This window comes from Tachyglossus aculeatus, chromosome 10, assembly GCF_015852505.1.
Source record: "Tachyglossus aculeatus isolate mTacAcu1 chromosome 10, mTacAcu1.pri, whole genome shotgun sequence".
NCBI classification, from domain to species: domain Eukaryota; kingdom Metazoa; phylum Chordata; class Mammalia; order Monotremata; family Tachyglossidae; genus Tachyglossus; species Tachyglossus aculeatus.
This window is the reverse complement of record NC_052075.1, coordinates 23,640,698-23,660,195: the sequence shown is the minus strand read 5'-3', so window position 1 is coordinate 23,660,195 and position 19,498 is coordinate 23,640,698. Positions and strand designations below refer to the sequence as shown.

At 42.5% G+C, this 19,498-nt stretch overlaps 1 protein-coding gene across 2 annotated transcripts in view; it reads right to left on the bottom strand.

The window, feature by feature from the left end:
• Positions 1–19,498, bottom strand: part of CTNNA2 (catenin alpha 2) — a 1,073,907-nt gene that overhangs the window by 936,306 nt on the left and 118,103 nt on the right. For both annotated transcript variants that reach the window (XM_038752080.1, XM_038752081.1), the window contains exon 3: positions 935–1,041. In XM_038752080.1, the coding sequence (XP_038608008.1) occupies positions 935–1,036 (102 nt within the window). In that variant the 5' untranslated portion in view covers positions 1,037–1,041. The remainder of the gene's footprint in view (positions 1–934; positions 1,042–19,498) is intronic.

The window sequence follows — 19,498 nt, the reverse complement described above, 5'->3', positions numbered from 1 at the left end:
CAGGTTGCTGTGGCTGTTGCTTCACTGCTGGTGAGCAGACTGCTTTCCAGGCTCTGTCTTTGGAAGCATATACACAGGAAGACGTGCAAATGAGTATACATCATTTAACCTATTCAGCACAATGATAAAGACCCTAATAATTCCTAAGAAAACCAGTTAGGTAATCTTCTACTCTACCAGTGGTTGTCATCAACGACAAAGTCACAAAGAGGCCTCCAGATTCTGCTACCTAGGCAATATGCTTCCAAAGATGCCCAAATAGATACGGAGATGGAAACCAGAAGGATTATTTCTTTGGTAAGGAACTACTTAATTCAAATGATCGAGGAATAGGAAGCCACTACTTTTTACTAAGAATTTCAAAAGCATTTTTCTTTACTTGAAATTATTTTTTCTCAGCAAACAATCCCTGATGACAGCTATCATGTGGGAAAGCCATTTGTGTGACAACAAGGAAATGGAACACTTCCACAGTTCAGTAGGATGAATATCTCTTTATAAGTCAAAAAGAAAACAAATGTAATATATAGGCTTTATTTATCATCTAAGGCTTCTGGACTGCTACTTCTTATTCTTAGTTATGAACTAGTATTTTAAAGCAAGACAAATTTGTCATCTAGAACTCTTAGACTCCACCTAGACATTGAAAACAGCAATATTTATCCACCGTTCCTCCAGGATGGATCATGGGCTTTAACGCTAACCTACAGTGGATTTCTCAACCTAATTACAAACAGCACATGCTCCTCTCTGGGAAAAATTCAGTTCATATTCCCATGTTTATGTAAATCTACCTATAGTGCAGACAGAACAGTACACAAGGTATTGATAAAACGTTTAACCAAAAATTTAATGCTAAAATATTTCTAGGTTCTCACAAAAATAACTGCACAATAACGAAGTTCCTAGGTAAATCTACAAGGTTATTTCTTACCTGTGTAACAAGTGGCTCCAATAGTCTTTCTACTGTCAATGTCCTGATTTCCAGACTTTTGGGATCCCATTTCAAAATGATAGGTGACGTTGCAGAAGTCATGTTCTCTGAAATGAAAAATATGACATTATCATCACCAAAAATCTATAATAGTTTTAATTACGTTATAAGTGAGATTGACTGGAATTGTATTGGGTGCCAAAGAAAATCATTTCCAAATTGATTATAAGCTTCTGGAGATGATTCGGGATGGAATTCTGAATGACTCTGTGTGACTGTGCGTACTGCATGATTAGAAAAAAGTTCCGAGGTAACTGACTTCAGACTGAGGCCAGACCTCTTGATTTGAATTTTCATTCTGTCAGACTTTTGACAGAGAACTTTGCTCCAACGGAACTTTACCAGTTAATACTGAGACGTCTCAACTTTGGGGATCGACTTTTGTCATCACTGTTGGACCAGAAAATCTGGGTTGTCCTCCTACAGTCTGCCATAGCTTCCTGGTTTAAAGGCAACTCCATTGCCCTCTGGACTGAGCAATAATAATGATGGTATTTGTTAACTGCTTACTTTGTGCCAAGCACTGTTCTAAGCGCTGGGATAGATAAAAGGTTATCAGGTTGTCCCATGTGGGGCCCACAGTCTTAATCCCCATTCTACAGATGAGGTAACTGAAGCACAGAGAAGTTAAGTGACTTGCCCAAAGTCACGTAGCTGACAAGTGGCAGTGCTGGGATTAGAACTCATGACCTCTGACTCCCAAGCCCGTGCTCTTTCCACTAAGCCACGCTGCCTCTCAAGACTATTGAAGGGCTATAAGTCCTTATCTCTGATTCAAAAAGAGAGTCTCCTTTAAGGATTCGAGAATTACAGTAGCTGGCATTCACTGCGCTAGAAGTACACCATAGCCTATACCTGTGGGCAAGCCAGAAGTTGATGTCATAGGATACGGTGAAATATTGGCCACCGAACGCTATCTAAATCAGGTAATATAATAGTGCATTACAGCCATCTTGGCTTCACGTGAGCCTGGTACCCAGACTACAAATTCTCAATGAGACAGGTGATACATATTTAACATAGAGAAATGTATGACTAGAAGAGGGATATTTTTCTTTTGCAATTTCACTCCTGACAAGCAAACATATATTGAACAGCATTTTCCCAGACTACTTGCCCTTCTACAAATATAAATCATGCAGAACACGATCATTTCCGTACACTAGAGTCAAAACACATCATTTACTTCATTGCCAATCAGTGGATGTGGCCACTTCCTTCTAAAATAATTCTGTTACCCCTCACAACAGAAGGCAGCAGAAGGAGTAGTGTCCGTCTAAAATGGCCCTTCAGAAAAAAGACACAACCATTCAAAATCACAGGATATAGGTTATCACTATCTCACTGATAGCTGAAGGCTAATGATCAATTAATCAATAATCAGTGGTACTGATTGAGCCCCTTGCGTGCAGAGCACTGTACTACGTATCTGGGAAAGTACAAAAAAACCAGAGTTGGTGAGTGTGATCCCCTCCCATGAGAAGCTTAAAGAGGGGATAATCAATCAATCAATCACATTTATTAAATGTATACTGTGTGCAGAGCACTGTACTAAGTGCTTGGGAGAGTAGAGCACAACAATATAACAGAAGTGTTCTCAGCCTACAACAAATTTAGAGTCTAGAGTCTAAAGTATAGTCTAATGAATATACTAATCTTCCAAGATAAGATTCAGATTTTGATACCAGCATACTTATGATAACCATAATTGGTATTGATAGCGGTATTTCACTTGAGACTTCAAAACAATTTACACATACCATATCTCACTCATTCCAGCGATTTCTGTTCAAGGTGTTTATGGAATGGTAACTGTTTTTGTTGGGATCTAAGAAAAGTGCCTTACATATCTCAAAATTTGGAATAAACCTTGGAAGTGAGTGACGTAGTATTAATAATAGCAATAGTCTCACTTAATAGTATCCCATAGCAGCACTCTGTGTGCAGAGCACAGCGCTAAGCACTGTGAGACGCTACACAGGTGGGAATTTGATACAATACTCATCCCTCAGGGGGCTTATAATCAAAGAGACATTTTTATGGCATTTGTTAAGCACTTACTATGTTCCAGGCACTGTTCTAAGTGCTGGGGTAGATACAAGTTAATTAGTTTAGACACAGTCTAGGTCCCACATGGGGCTCACATTCTTAATCCCCATTTTACACATAAGGTATCCAAGGCACAGAGAACTGAAGTGACTTGCCCAAGGTCACAAAACAGACAAGTGGCGAAGCTGGGATTAGAACCCAGGTCCTTCTGATGCTCAGGCCTGTGGCTCTATCCACTAGGCCACACTGCTTCCCAAACACTGCTTCTGTCTGTTTTCTGTGTATTTTTCCAGCTGTACTATGGGTAGATTTACGATCATCCAATAAGATGTCAAAAAACACAGTTAACACATAAATAACGTAAGAATAATAAAAAAGAGGAATAGGAAAAAACTGTGCACAAGTAAGAAAATGACCTGGGCCCTGGCCCCCAACTGGCTCCTAATGTCAGAATAAGTGGAGGGTGGAGGGGTTGCAGATACATTAGATAAGATAAAACAATATGAGAGGCAAGAACAAAGATAACTATAAAGGATAAAATGAAAAAAGTGCCCTAGGATACTGTAGCTCAGAGTCCAACAGGAACAGCCACAGCCTTCCTGATAGTCTAAATTTCTGTGGAAGACCCAAGATGGCCTGGTGATGCCGGACCATGAAGGTTCCCGGAGTTGTTGTTTGAGGATCTGGAGAGACAGAGGACATGCCTTGTCACTGTTTGAGTCCTTTCTACTTACTCAGGTTGCCCACCCAGGAAATGTTCTACTTAAACATCCAACATTTTAAAAAAGAATCGTCCTCTCCAGACAGTTGACAGAATTACTGCCATCCAGTGTTGTTCTAAAGATCATGTTTTTTGAACTCCTTTCCTAGGAACATGAGCAAAATCTTTTTTGGCCAGATACACGGCCCATTCAGGTCAGCATTCTGTTTCTGACAGTGGCTACACAGGTCGTTGGCAAGCAGGTTCGGGCAATGGACTTTTCAAATGAGTCATGCAGTAAAGTCATTGTCACTGCAGCCTGAAAACCAAAAAAGTGTCTCCAACCCCTGACTTGGAGGAGTGGAAGGCCCAGAGGTTGAAGGAACTAAGGGGTCAGAGTGCCCCTTCTCATTCACACCACTGTGCCTTAATCAATCAATCAATAGTACTTATTAAGGGCTTACTGTTTGCAGAACACTTGGGAAAGTACAATACAATCAAGTTGGCCGATCTAATCCCTCCCACAAGGAGCTTACAGTCTACAGGTAGAGACAGACATTAAAATAAATCACAGCTAAGAGAAATCCTCCTCTGGAAAATGGGAATTCAATCCCTATTCTCCTTTCTCCTTAGATTTCGAGCCCCATGGGGGACAGGAACTGTGTCTGACTTAATTACCTTGTCTCTACCTCAGCACTTAGTACAGTCCATGGCACACAGTAAGTGTTTAACAGATACCACAATTATTATGATTATTTCAAGGCCTGGCTCCACTGTGGCATATGTCATTATTTTACCCAGCAAGCTTTCTCATTACAGAAGTGAACATAATAAACACACATTATAATGAAACAAACATTCCTCTGTAGAGTTATGGCTTCAGCTTTGGGGTTGGCTACTCAGGGCATGGTGCTCACTGACTCAATGTCCCGTTTGCAGGCCATTGCTTGGAGGAACAGGAAGAGAAGCAGTATGGTTTAGTGGATAGAGCACAGATCAGGAGGTCGTGGGTTCTAATCCCTGCTCTTCCACTTGTCTGCTGTGTGACCGTGGGCAAGTCACTTTGCTTCTCAGAGCCTCAGTGCAGAGAGCAGAGACAAACTGAAGCTGCCCAAGAGACAAAATGTAGCCACCGATCCCCACACACAATCTGGAGCTCCCATCCTGCTCTGCTCCAGCAAGGTGAGAAGTGTTTTTTTTTTTTTTAATGGCATTTATTAAGCACTTACTATGTGCAAAGCACTGTTCTAAGCACTGGGGAGGTTACAAAGTGATCAGGTTGTCCCACGGGGGGCTCACAGTCTTAATCCCCATTTTACAGATGAGGTAACTGAGGCCCAGAGAAGTGAAGTGACTTGCCCAAAGTCGCACAGCTGACAATTGGCAGAGCCGGGATTTGAACCCATGACCTCTGAGTCCAAAGCCCGTGCTCTTTCCACTGAGCCATGCTGTTTCTCAAGTGGTTTGGCTTAGTGGAAAGAATGCAGTCTGGGAGTCAGAGGACCTAGGATCAATCAGTCAGTCAATCATATGCATTCAGTGCTTACTGTGTGCACAGCCCTGGACTAAGTGTTTGGAAGAGTATAAGAGTTTTTTTTAAGGTATTTGTTAAGTGCTTACTATGTGCTAGGCACAGTACTAAGCGCTGGGGGTAGATACAGGCTAATCAGGTGAGACACAGTCCACGTCTCACATAGGGCTCATAGTCCCCATTTTACACGAGGTAACTGAGGCGTAAAAAAAGTTAAGTGTATTCCCCTTGGTCACACAGCAGACCGGTGGTGGAGGCAGGAATAGAATAAAGGTCCTTATGACTCTTAGGCCCATGCTCTATCCACTAGGCTAAGCTGCTTCTTGTTGGTAGACATGTTACCTGACCACAGTGAGCTTTCAGTTTAGAGGGACGATCTGATCGTCTCATCTCAGCTCTGCCACTTGCCGGCTGGGTGACTGAGATAAGTCTCTGGGGCAGCTGTCTGGAGAGGATGAGCCTTCTCTAAAACGGTGGATTTTTAAGTAGCACATTTCCTGGGTGGGCAACCCCTGAGTAAGTAGGAAGAACTCAAACAGCGGCAGACCGTGTCCTCTGTGTTCCCACGACTGCTCAGATATGAATAAGAATTTAGTATCTATTCTTCCTCCTTAGACTGTAAGCACCATGAGGAAAGTGGCTGTGGGTGACCAGATTATCTAATATTTACCACGGTGCTTAATTAGTACAGAGCTTGGCACGCAGTAAGTACTGAACAAATACCATCAAATTATTATTATTATTAGGTGAGAAAAAGATTGAAGCAGCAGCAGACGTTCCCAACTTTTAGCATATTAGGATGGTTGTATTGGTTGTGGTTGTTGCCCTCTGAACAGCTCTGTCTGACCACTGAGGAGCCTGAAACTTGGCTCTTTCAATTACAGCATTCTGCAGCCCTTGTATGTATAGTTGTTCCTCTCAGTTTATATTTTTTTCTCTGTTTTTATTGTTGGGGTACTTGTGATTCATCCTCAGAGTGCTCAGGGCTCATTAGGGGTTAAGAGATTGTGAGCCAAAGGGAGAGGATGGAAAAGAACAAAGGAACAATGTACAAAGCACTGTTCTAAACGCTGGATATTGTCTTCAAGAACAGCAAACAAAGGCTGAAGGAGTAAGACTAGCTAGTGATCACTCTCAAGAATAGTAAATAGGGAGAGAGGAAGGAGTTTAATATGAGGGGAGACCCTCTGACCATAACAGATCAGATAAAGAAGATTCTTGACCATAAATGCCCAAGAGACAAATTAGAAGTAAGAAACACGACCAGGGCAGAGCAGAGTGGAGTGTGGGGTGTTGGAGGGGACAGAGCATATTGTCACATGATGATCTCTGAGCTGCTGGTCAAGGACCACCAACAGAAGGATTGGTGTAGGGGCTGGATGGCCACGAGAAAATGCCAACTGCCACCTGTCCTCATGTTTCGTTTTGTTGTCTGTCTCCCCCTTCTAGACTGTGAGCCCATTGTTGGGTGGGGCCATCTCTATATGTTGCCAACTTGTACTTCCCAAGCACTTAGTACAGTGCACTGCACACAGTAAGTGCTCAATAAACACGATTGAATGAATGCTGGGTCTCTAGGTCTGTCCGGCGGTAAGTGGGGCAGCTTTTCCTCATCCTTTTCTGGGGCAGACAGGAGAGCTGTGAGAAAGTATCCAACTCATGGCTGGCTGGACAGGGGCAGAATGAAAGGGCAGAGGTGGTAACTTCAATAGTTGACTCTATAGGCTGCCATCAGCCGCTCTCACCACCCTATTCTTAGATATGAGTCCCGGGGGGGCAAGAATTTGGTCAATCATCCTTGTATTTTCCCTTAGTACTCAATCCAAGGCAGCGTGGCTCAGTGGAAAGCGTACGGGCTTTGGAGTCAGAGGTCATGGGTTCAAATCCCAGCTCCGCCAATTGTCAGCTGTGTGACTTTGGGCAAGTCACTTAACTTCTCTGTGCCTCAGTTCCCTCATCTGTAAAATGGGGATTAAGACTGTGAGCCCCACGTGGGACAACCTGATCACTTGTATCCCTCCAGTGCTTAGAACAGTGTTTTGCACAGAGTAAGCGTTTAACAAATACTACTATTAGTATTATCACTATTATTGCTTCAACACAGTAGGCCCTCAATAACTACATTTGAAGAATAATGGTCAGGCTGTCAAAACCTATAATCCATAGGACATGCAGCCTGGGTAAAAAGAAACTGGATTTCTTTCCCCAAATGCCATCTAGGAACACATTTCCCAGCTGCTTCAATCAATCTATCATATTTATGGAGTACTTACGTGTACAGAGCAGTGTACAAGGTGCTTGGAAGAGTACAATACAGCTACCAATAATTAAAAAAAAATCCTAGAATTCTGATTATCTTTACCATCATTGACAGTATTTATTAAGCACCTAGTGTATGCAGAGAACTGTAACTGTAGTTATTTAGAGAACACAGAGAAGGAAAAAAATGGCACATTCGCTGCCCTCTAGAGAAAGTAAACAAACAAAAATAGACAAGCGTTCTAAGTGAAAATGGATATAAATCATGTCTACTAAGAGAAAATGGATATAAATCATGTCTACTAACTCAATCAATAATAATAATGGCATTTATTAAGTACTTACTATGTGCAAACCACTGTATCAAGCTCTGGATTGGGAATAAAATCATCAGGCTCCATATGGGGCTCACAACTGGGAGGGTGAAAAGGTATTGAATCCCCATTCTGCAAATGAGAGAACTGAGGCCCAGAGAAGCTGTGACTTGCCCAAGCTCACATAGCAGGCAAGTGGCAGAGCCAGAACTCAGTTTATCTGACTCCCAGGGTGTACGCTATCCAAGAGGCCATGCTTCTTCCCTATCCATCAATAGTATATATTGAACACCTACTGTGTGGAGAGGCTGATGGTGAGAGCTTAAGAAAATACCATACACATACAAACAGAAACACACACACACACACACACACACACACTAGTGGTTCAGTTAATCAGTGACAAAAAATAGACAGATGAATTCAAATTATGCTGAGCTGTTTTATAAGGTAGCATGACCAGGAATCTGGGTGATTCTAAGACTGATAGATTCTCCTAATTTAAGTCTTGTATTAAGCATCCAAGCATCAAACTGGCATGCAGCGTAAATACCTTGCATCTATCAGCCCAAGCACACTATTAACGTTCATAAAATTAAGAGCATGGTCTAGGGAATCGGTGGGCCTGGGTTCGAATCCCAGCTCTGCTGTCTCCTGTGTGACCTTGGCCAAGTCACTTAATTTCTCTGTGCCTTAGTTACTTCACCTGTAATATGGGGATTAAGTCTGTGAGCCCTGTGTGGGACATGGACTGTGTCCAACCTGATTAGCTCGTATCTACTCCAGTGCTTAGTAGAGTGCCTAGCACAAAGTAAGTATTTAACAGAGACCATAAAAACCCTCTCAGTGAAAACAAAAAAACTTTTTCCATGACTCCTGCCAATCACCTCATGGCTCATTTCCTACTATTCATTCAATCGTATTTATTGAGCGCTTACTGTGTTCAGAGCACCATACTAAGTGCTTGGGAAGTACAAATCGGCAACATATAGAGATGGTCCAAACCCAACAATGGGCTCACAGTCTAAAAGGAGGAGACAGGCAACAAAACAAAACAAGTAGACAGGTGTCCATACCATCAAAATAAATAGAATTATAGCTTTATACACATCATTAATAAAATAGAGTAATACATGTGTACAGATATACACAAGTGCTGTGGGGAAGGGAAGGGGGTAAGGCAGGGGGGCGATGGGGAGGGGAGGAGGAGGAGAGAAAAATGGGGGCTCAGTCTGGGAAGGCCTTCTGAAGGAGGTGAGCTCTCAGTAGGGCTTTGAAGGGAGGAAGCGAGCTAGTTTGGCAGATGGATGGATGGATGGTGTGGAGGGAGGGCATTCCAGACCAGAGGTAGGACATGGGCCGGGGTGGAAAGCCGGACAGGTGAGAACGAGGCACAGTGAGGAGGTTAGCGGCAGAGGAGTGGAGTGTGTGGGCTGGGCTGTAGAAACAGAGAAGGAAGGTGAGGTAGAAGGGGGCGAGGTGATGGAGAGCTTTGAAGCCGAGAGGACAGTAAGAAGTAGTACTGGATTATGAGGATCCAGGGATGCAAGGCATGCTGGGTTTCCCTCTTCCCATTCCCTCCCTTCCCTCCTCTACCTTCTCCCTCCATTCCCTCCACTACCTTTCCTAGGACTAGCAGAGACCTACCTATTGTTTGGTACTATTCAGTTTTTATGCAAGACCGCTTGAATAATTTCCTTCTGTAAAAATTTCTAATGCATTCTTACTGATAATCTGTTAGAATTTCTTATGAATCAGGGTTTTTTCTTTTTAAATAGTTTTCCTCCTCAACAAAATAGAAAACTAAAAGAGAGTAAGGTCAAAGATTTAAATGCACAAAAACCCATCTTTCTAAAGGATGACCTAAACTATTTAGCAGACAAAGAGGGAAGAAAATGCAGATGTACTATCTCATACAATACCCAGTGAAAGTCAAGAAAGTTGTTATCGTACTTCACAGATTACCTTTTCCATCCTGGATTAGATAAAGAGTTTGCCAATTACATACACTCCTACAAGATTTCCATTGTGTAAAACCGCAGAATCCCAACACAGATTCTCCCATGCTTACTGCAGCAATAGAACTACAGAAAGCTGTCTGCCTGCTTTTATTTTCTTCAAAGGATTAACTGAGTTTATTTTCCCCTTTGTCTCAGCGAAAGAAAAGCTTCTGTCCCTCTCCCCCACATTCTCCTCTTTGCCATAGCTCCTTCTTCTTTCTGCATCATCTGTGCACTTAGATCTGTGACCTTTGGACATTGGACCCCACAGTACTTTTGTTTTGTTTTTTTATTTTTCATTATTAAGTGCCGTCGAGTCGTTTCCAATTCATTGCGACTCCATGGATGTACTTTTTCCAGAACGTCCTGTCCTGTGCCATAATCCACAACCTTCCAATTGTGGTTCTTCTGTTATTATTGCTATGGTTTCAATCCACCTAGCTGCTGGTCTGCCTCTTCCAAGTTTTCCCTGGACTTTTCCTAGCATTAGTGTTTTCTCCTGAGAATTAGTCCTTCTGATTATGTACCCAAAATATGCTAATCTAAGACAAGTCATTTGGCCTTCCAAAGATCACTTTGGTTTAATTTGCTCCAAAATCCATTAGTTGGTTTTTCAGGCAGTCCACTGTATTCGCAAAAGCCTTCTTCAACACCACATTTCGAAAGATTTGAGGTTCTTTCTATCCTGAGCACTTGTGTATATATCTTTAAATTACATATTATAAAGTACTTTAAAATTCATATTAATGTCTGCCTCCCCTTCTAGAGTATAAACTCATTTCGGGCAGGGAGCATGACTGCTAATTCTGTTGTATTGTATTCTCCCAAGTGCTTACTGCAGTGCTCTGCAAGCAGCATGGCTTAGTGGAAAAGGCACAGGCTTGGGAGCCAGGGGACAGGGGTTCTAATTCCGGCTCCACCACTTGTCTGCTGTGTGACCTTGGGCAAGTCATTTCACTTCTCTGTGCCTCAGTTACTTCATCTGTAAAATGGGGAGTAAGACTGTGAGCCCCCAGTGCTTAGAACAGTGCTTGGCACAGAGTAAGAGCTTAACAAATACTATTATTATTTAAAAGCACTGAATAAATACCACTGATTGACTGATTGAGATGTAGCACCCAGGGATCAGCCTTCCTCATCTGAATGCCAAAGGCAGGCCCGTTTGGGGCAAATGCAGCTCCAGACAGTATCAATCGACCAATCAATTATATTTATTGACCACTTACTGAGTGCAGAGCACTGTACTAAGTGCTCAGTAGAGTACAGTACAACAAAGTTGGTAGGTACATTCCCTACCCGCAATGAGCTCACAGACTAAGTAAATTACGGATATGTACAGAAGTTCTATGGGGCTGAGGGAGAAGTGAATAAAAGGAGCAAATTGGGACGGTGCAGAAGGGATTGGGAAAGGTGGAAATGAGGGCTTAGTCAGGGAAAGCTTCTTGGAGGAGATGCCCTTAGTACAGTGCTCTGCACACAGTAAGCGCTCAATAAATATGACTGAATGAATGGCCTTCAATACGGCTTTGAAATGGGGAGAGTACATGTCTGTTAGATATCAAGAGGGAGGGTGTTGGAGAATCCTCTCACAGTTACATCCTCAGTCCATTCAGACATGTGAATCTGGAGAGTTTTGTTGACAGAAGACTTCCCAGGAAGGTTGGCTTCCTGCATATATGGGGGAAATGGGTATAACCCCTTCCCTTCACCATCCCCTCTAAAGAGATACTATCTGTATCAGTATACATTGACACATAAATGGCCTTATAAATGAACGCCTTCTGCATCTTGCATAAGGTACGCTATCAACCAATCAACGGTATTTGCTGAACACTTACTGCATGAAAAGCACTGTAATAAGTGCTTGGGGAGAGTACAATATGACAGAGTGGGTAGACCCATTCCCTGCCCACTGAAGAGCTTACAGTTTCGAGGGGACACTACCAATGCCAGCCCTCGAGGATGACCCAACCCGATTAACCAGTATCTAGCCCAGTACAGTGCTTGACACATAGTAGGCACTTAACAAAATACCATTAGAATTAGAGAATCTGGCTCTAGAGGCAACAATTAGTTATCATGGCACTAAACAGAGTTCTACAACCCTGCTTCCCGGGACAAGCTTGCTATATGTTTTTACAAAATGAGCTTCTGAAATCCAGCTCTGCTACACAATCCTCAAGTCACCCAAGAGGAAATGGCACACCAGCAAACCGAATAAGATTTAGCCCGAGGGCACTGAAAGCACAGCCAGCACACCCCAGCCCTTGTAGCCTTAGACAGAACCCTTATATCAACACAGAGAAATATTTTCACTCTTAAAAGGTCTTCAAATAGTATGAATTCCACAAACTCCCTGAGTAGCCCTTGGTAGGTGAGCCCCAGACAATTGCTGTATTGGCTGGGTGGGTCTACAAAGAGTATACATAATTCTGGAAGATACTTTCTTGTAGAAAATTCCATTTATTGCCCAAATCTCCACAGAGCAAACCTTACATCAGACATGAAGTAAATAATATGAGAGGGGCCTGAGTCAGGCAAGCACCGAAATACTTTTAGATCCAACAAGTACTAAATCTGTCTTTGACATCAGCATGTGCTCTTGATTGACAGTGAGTTTTGGCTTTTCCAGGCAATGGCTATTCTCCAACTCTATCAATCAATCAGGCGATCATATTTTTGAGCACTTATCATGTGCAGAGCAGTGTTCTAAGGGCTTGGGAGAGTACAATAGAACAATATGACAGACATATTCCCTGGGTCTCAGGGGTTCAGTTCCCAGAGACTGGAAGGCAGGGAGGGGGGGAACAGTGAGCCACTAATACTCCTAGAAAACAGCTGTTAATCAGAGAGTCTCCTGCGCCATACTATGGGAATGTGCAAGGCTCCAATCTCAGGCTAAAATCATCTAGTGGACACAATACGGGCCTGAGAGTCAGAAGAAGCTGGGTTCTAATTCCACCTCTGCCATTTGCTGGGATCATTTTTCTATAAAACCATTCGGTCCATGTTTCCCCTCTCCTCAAGAACCTCCAGTGGTCGCCCATCCACTTCCGCATCACACCGAAACGCCTTACTATTGGAAGCGCTCGATCACCCTGCCCCATCTTAAATAACCTGTCTGATTTACCCCTACAACCCAGTCCACACACTTCACTCCACTAATGCCAACCTACTCACTCTACTCTGATCCCATCCATCTTGCTGCCAATCGCTCGCTCACATCCTGCCTCTGGCCTGAAACTCCTTCTCTCTTCCTACCCGACAGGCGATCACTCTTCAAAGCCTTATTAAAAGCACATCTCCAAGAGGCCTTCCCTGACTTTGCTTGCTCTTCTCCTACTCCCTTCTGCATCATCCTCGCCCTTGGTTCTGCACCCTTTATTAGCCCCAACTTTCAGCATAAATGTACAGCATTTATGTACATAACCATAATGTATTTATACTAATGCCTATTTCCTCATCTAGACTGCAAGCTCGTTGTGGGTAGGTAATCTACCAACCCTGTTATACTGCAGTCTTCCAAATGCTTAATACAGTGCTTTGCACATAATATGCACTCGATAAATATAATTGACTGATATTGATTGACAAATACTGTACTAAGAGAGCAGGAAAATACTATACAACTGAATCAGCAGATGTGTTTCCTGCCCACCACGAGTTTACAGTGGTAGCAGTAGTAGTAGAATTTATTGAAGGCCCACTGGATGTGATTTACTGTACTAAGCACTTGGGCATGTGTAACAGAAGCAACTGAAACACCCCCATTCGACAATTACCATTACACTGTAATAGTTATGCCTGCATAAATTGATGTGTGGTAAACTGTTATTAGGACCATTAAACACGCAGAGTGGATTACATTGCTTTTTTCCAACCTGCCACTTGGTTTGTCCAATAGCATGGGCCTCAGGGCTCACTCACCAATCTAGAAATGGCTTCTGGGTAGCATGTGATACCTGTCAACCAATCAATCAATGGTACTTACTGAGTGCTACTGTGGTGCAGAACACTGTATTAGGCACATGTGGGAGAGCAAAATGCAACAAGAGATGTTTGACACATTCCCTGCCCAGAGACGGGGAGACAGACATGAAAATAAATTATGATATGTGCATAAGTGCTCTGGGGCTGAGAGTGGGATGGCTATCGAGTGCTTAAAGGATACAGATCCAAGTGTGTAGGTGATGGATCAGGATGAGGGAGTTAGGGAAAATTAGGGCTTAGTCATGGAAGGCCACTTGGAGGAGATATGATTTTAGCAAGGCTTTGAAGGTGGGGAAAGCAGTGGTATATCGTATATGAAGGGGGAGGGAATACATGGGAAAGAAGCCCAGCATTTTCTTCCATGACTGACAATAACAAAGCCCCCAAAGTGCCAATATCCTGAATTAGTCTAGCCATTTACAAATCCTTCTTTGAACCATTCTGCCTCAACTAATCCATCTCTGGCCATCCTCCTGTAGCTCTAAGGGTTGGAGATGGCCATTCTTTAATGACCCCCCTGAGATCTGAAAAGCAAATAGTTCATCCACGACACCAGCTGCTATTGGACTGTATGGTTCACAGCCGGTTGTATTCTGCAGTCAACACAAACTGAGAAATTGACAGGGAAATGAGAACTTCTAGCAGCGCTGTGTCAGGCAGAAAGGGAGTGAAACCTTCAACTGCTCTAAAAAGAGTAGGTCAACTCTCTACGCCTCTTTACAACACATACAAAGGCTCTTCTATGTTTACAATACTAACAAACTGCTCAGGGGTCTCTTCACTGATCCAAAGTATTTCTACAGCAACTTAAAAAGAAAATTGGAGTAACTTCTCGTGGAAGCACAAATGGAGAGTAAGGAGAATTTCTTCTTTGCAATTACTGGGGTCTTCTTGTCCCACTGAGAAGCTATTTAAAAGAGAATCAGTCTATTCATTATATTCTCCTCAAACATTCTTTATCTCTCCTACCAAAACAAGCCAAAACCCAACATAAAGACTGCATTCAGCCTAAGAATCTCATAGCTCTAAGCCATTCAATATCACCTAGCTCTGGACTTGTGACATTTTGCATTGTTTCCTTTTAAAAGAGAAAAGTCACAGTTCTTCTCAACTGCTTTTAAAATCATGAAAATACAAAGATAAAATGGTGGTCACTCACCTAACCAAATTATTCAGTAATTTCAAGCCGAGAATGAAAATCTGAATATGTCACATTCACTTTCTTGCTCTTTATTATGTAAAGTACTGACCTGTCTACTATTCTCAACTTGGCATTTTCCCAATCAACCTCATATTGCTGAAGGTTGGTTAGTTTTTCATTTGAGAGTGAGCTTTTGTGATAAACAGGTGTTTGCTTTTTGCTATTCAAGTGGAATTTCACTGAGCCTATCTTTAGCTATTACCTCCTTAAATGCCAGTTTCATAAGGTCTGTATTTTCTCTACACAAAGCATCACTGACAAGCATTCACTTTTATTTCAACATCTGTATTAGCCTTCAGAAAAGCACAATTACGAGTTCAAATTTTGGCAGTAGATAACAAACAGTACACATTAAAATGGAACCCTCAAACTCTAGATATTATTATAAAATCAGATAAAATTATAAACCCACATTGTCTCCAGATGTTTCTATCTGAGCACATTTCCCAGGAAAACTGACGACTCCTGCGTATGATTTGTTTTCTTCCATAACCAGTGAGTAACATCGGCTTATAAATACTTGGAAAGCACAGGGTCACATTTAGCAAATATCAGTCTTTCATCCTTCCAGAATAAGAATAAATCCATTTGCCAAAGAAGAAAATAACACCTTGAATTTCTAGTACACTTTCCCTTTCCAAAGCACTTTTAAAATCTATTGTCTCATTATCATCACAACATCCATCCGAACCAGGGATGATGAGGGAAATTGAAGAACAGATATTTTAAGTTACTTAATGTCACAGAGCCAAAACCATCATTATCATCATCATCATCAATCGATCTATCGATGAATAGCATTCATTGAGTACTGCGTGTACAAAGTACTGTGTGAAGTGCTTGGGAGCACACACTACAGTAGAGTTGGTACACATGATCCCTGCTTTCAAGGTTCTTACAGTCATCATCCTCAGTGGTATTTATTAAGCAAAATAATTATTGAGCATCCACCCAGCACCAACCATTGCTTGGGAGAATCCAGCAAAAGTAAGATACGTGATCACCGCCCTCTGGGATTTTATACTTTGTAGGGAATGCCCAAACAGGCCACAATCATTTTCTAGTAGCGGAAGTTGGAGAAGAAATGTGCATGCATTTATAAAGATATGATACATCTTCAAACTCTGTGGCTGTCACACAATGTATTTTACTAACTCCCCTTCTAAATTGCAAATCCTTCTAAATCCTAAGAGATGGATCATACCTACGAATTGTATCAGACTCTCCAAACCCTTTAATATGGAACCCTGCACAGTGTTAGGGTTCAATATATGCTATTAAGTAATTGATTGATTGATTGATTAAGAACAGTACACAGTACAAAATAGTGGAAATTTACCATCAAGAAAGAGTTGAATAACTGATCAATTATACAAATATTTTTACACATACACATACACGGGTCAAGGATAGAAATAAAATGTGTATAAATAATATGGGAAGTGTTGGGCTGACACAGCTGGTGTGATGTGAATCAATCCCCCATCTAGACTGTAAGCTCATTGTGGGCAGGGAATGTGTCTGTTTCCTGTTGTATTGTACTGTATTTGTTGCATTGTATTGTACTCTTCCAAGCACTTAGTATAGTGCTCTGCAGACAGTAACCATTCAATAAATACAATTGAATGAATGAATCCATCAGTCGAAGAAGGCTTCCCAGATGAGGCACTACTTTCAGAAGGCTTTGAAGATGGGGAGAGCTGAGTTCTGGTTATATTCAGAGATAGAGTGTTCCAGATCAGGAAACCAGTCTGAGCAGTGGCTCAGAACACAGAAGAATCAAGAGGAAGGCACAATTAGGAGGTAGTGGTAACAGCATTTATCGAGTGCTGACTAGGAGCAGCATGGCCTAGTGGACAGAGCATGGGCATGAAATAAGAGGACCTGAGTTCTAGTCCCAGCTCTGCCAGGGTGCTTGCTGTGTGATGTTGAGCTTGGGAGTCAGAGGTTATGGGTTCTAATCCCCACTCTGCAGCTTGTCAGCTAAGTGACTTTGCAAGTCACTTAACGTCTCTGTGCCTCAGTTACCTCATCTGTAAAATAAGGATTAAGCTGTGAGCCCCACATGGGACAACCTGATCACCTTGTACCCTCCCCAGTGATTAGAATAGTGCCTTGCACATAGTAAGCGCTTAACAAATGCCATTATTATTATTATTATTTCACTTTTCTATTCCTCAGTTACCTCAACTGTAAAATGGGGATTCAGTACTTGTTCTCCTTCCTACTAGTTCTGTGTGGGCAGGGACTGTGTCCTACCTGCTTATCCTTTACCTTCCCCAGAGCTTAGAACAGTGCTTGACACATAGTAAGGGCTGAACAAATACCATAATTATTGAATACAGTGTACTGTACTACTGTACTTGGGAGATACAACAGAAACAGCTGGGCCTAGAGGACAGAGCACAGACATGGGAGTCAGAAGGACCTGGGTTCTAATGCCAGTTCCACTAACTGTCTGCTGTGTGACCATGGACAAGTCACTTAGCTTCTCTGTGCCTCAGTTACCTCATCTGTAAAATGGGGATTAAGACTGTGAGCCCCCTGTGGGACAGAGACTGTGCCCAATCTGATTAACTTGTATCTACCCCAGTGCTTAGTACAGTGCCTGGCACACAGTATGTGCTTAACAAATACCATGAAAAAAAAAAAAACCAAACAAATAAAAACACCAGATATATTATCTACACATCAGAAGCTGACAGTCTAACTGGGGAGCCCCACAGACACATCAAATATGCATACATACACAAGTACTGAGGCTGGACATGAATAAATACATTAGTACAAGAAAGATAGTTGAAGCACTGATGACAATCCTGATTGCCTCCAATGACCTGGCCACCTCCTTTACTAAGAAAATTGACACTATGAGGAGTGATCAGTCAATCATTCATATTCATTGCGAGCTTACTGTGTGCAGAGCAGTGGGCAAACATGATCCCTTCCCGCAGGAGTTTACAATCCAGGGGGTGAGAGAAAACGTTAAAAAAAATGACATATGGTGAAGCAAGCAAATGTAAGGATACAAACAGAATTGAACTGGGATTGGCTAGCAGATGTGAATATTAAGGTGTTGGGAGTATGAACCTAAGTGCATAGGTGACATAAAAGGGAGACTAGAGAGGGGAGGTGAGAGCTTAGTCAGGGAGGGCTTCCTGGAGATGTGATTTCAGTAGGGCCTTGAGGATGGGGAATGATGATTGGTTGAATATGAGAGGGGAGGGAGTTCCAGAGAAGAGGGAGGGTCAGAGCAAGGGGTTGATGGCAAGAGAGATGGGATCACGAAACAGTGAGTAAGTTGGTGTGACAGGAGCAAAGTGTGTGAGCTGGGTTGTAGTACACTGAGAGAGGCAAGGGAGGAGGGGGAGAGCAGACTGAGTGCCTTAATGTCAACCTCTGGGAGTTTCTGTTTGATATGACGGTGAATGGCCAACCATCGGAGGTTTTGGGGGAGTGGGATGATGTGCGCAGAATGATTTTTCAGAGAAATGATCCAGGCAGCAGATTGAAATATGGATCGGAGAGGGGAAAGGCTGGAGATGGAAAGGTCAGCAAAAAGACTGATAAGTTCTTGGATCACCGGGTGAGCAGTTTGGATGGGGAGGAAGGGGAAGATTCTATAGATCTTGTGAAGGAAAAACTGACAGAATTTGGTGACTGAATATGCAGGTTGAAAGAAAGAGATGAGTCAAGAGTAATGCTCCTTTTCCAAGTTTGTTAGACAGGGATGATGGTGTTGCTGTCAATAGTGAATGGGAGAAGAACACGAAGATGGGCTCAAGTTGGAGGGAGTTCTCCACGTTTGGGGTCCCTTGAGGTTAATCCCCCCAAAAGAGTTGGTAGTCATCCAATCAAGAGGATTTATTGACCATGTACTTTGAGAAGCAGCATGGCCTAGTGGATAGTGCATGGGCCTGGGGTTCAGAAGGACCTGGGTTCTAATCCCAGCTCCACCATTTGTCTGCTGTGTGACCTGGGACAATTCACATAACTTCTCTGTGCCTCAGCTACCTCATTTGTAAAATGGGGATTAAGACTGTGAGCCCCATGTGGGACAGGGACTGTGTCCACTGTGATTAACTTGTACCTATCCCAGTGCTTAATAGAGTGCCTGGCACATAGTAAGCACTGAATACTATAAAAATGTACAAATATACTACTGTATCAAGTATTTAGGAGGGGACAATAGAATTAGTAGATCTGTTCCCTGACCTCAGGAATTTATAATATAGTACAGGCGACAGACACTAAAGTAAATTACAGGTAGGAGGTAGCAAAAGAGTATAAAATTTGTGGACAGAAGTGCTACAATGGAGTGTTTGTATCCATGAGTTTAGATGATACAGAAGAGCTGAAGTGACAGTTGGAGTGGATAGTTGGTTGCGAGATGAGAGATTAATCAGGGAAGGCCTCCTGGAAGACATTTTCTTTCCGAAGAGCCTTGAATATGGGTAGAA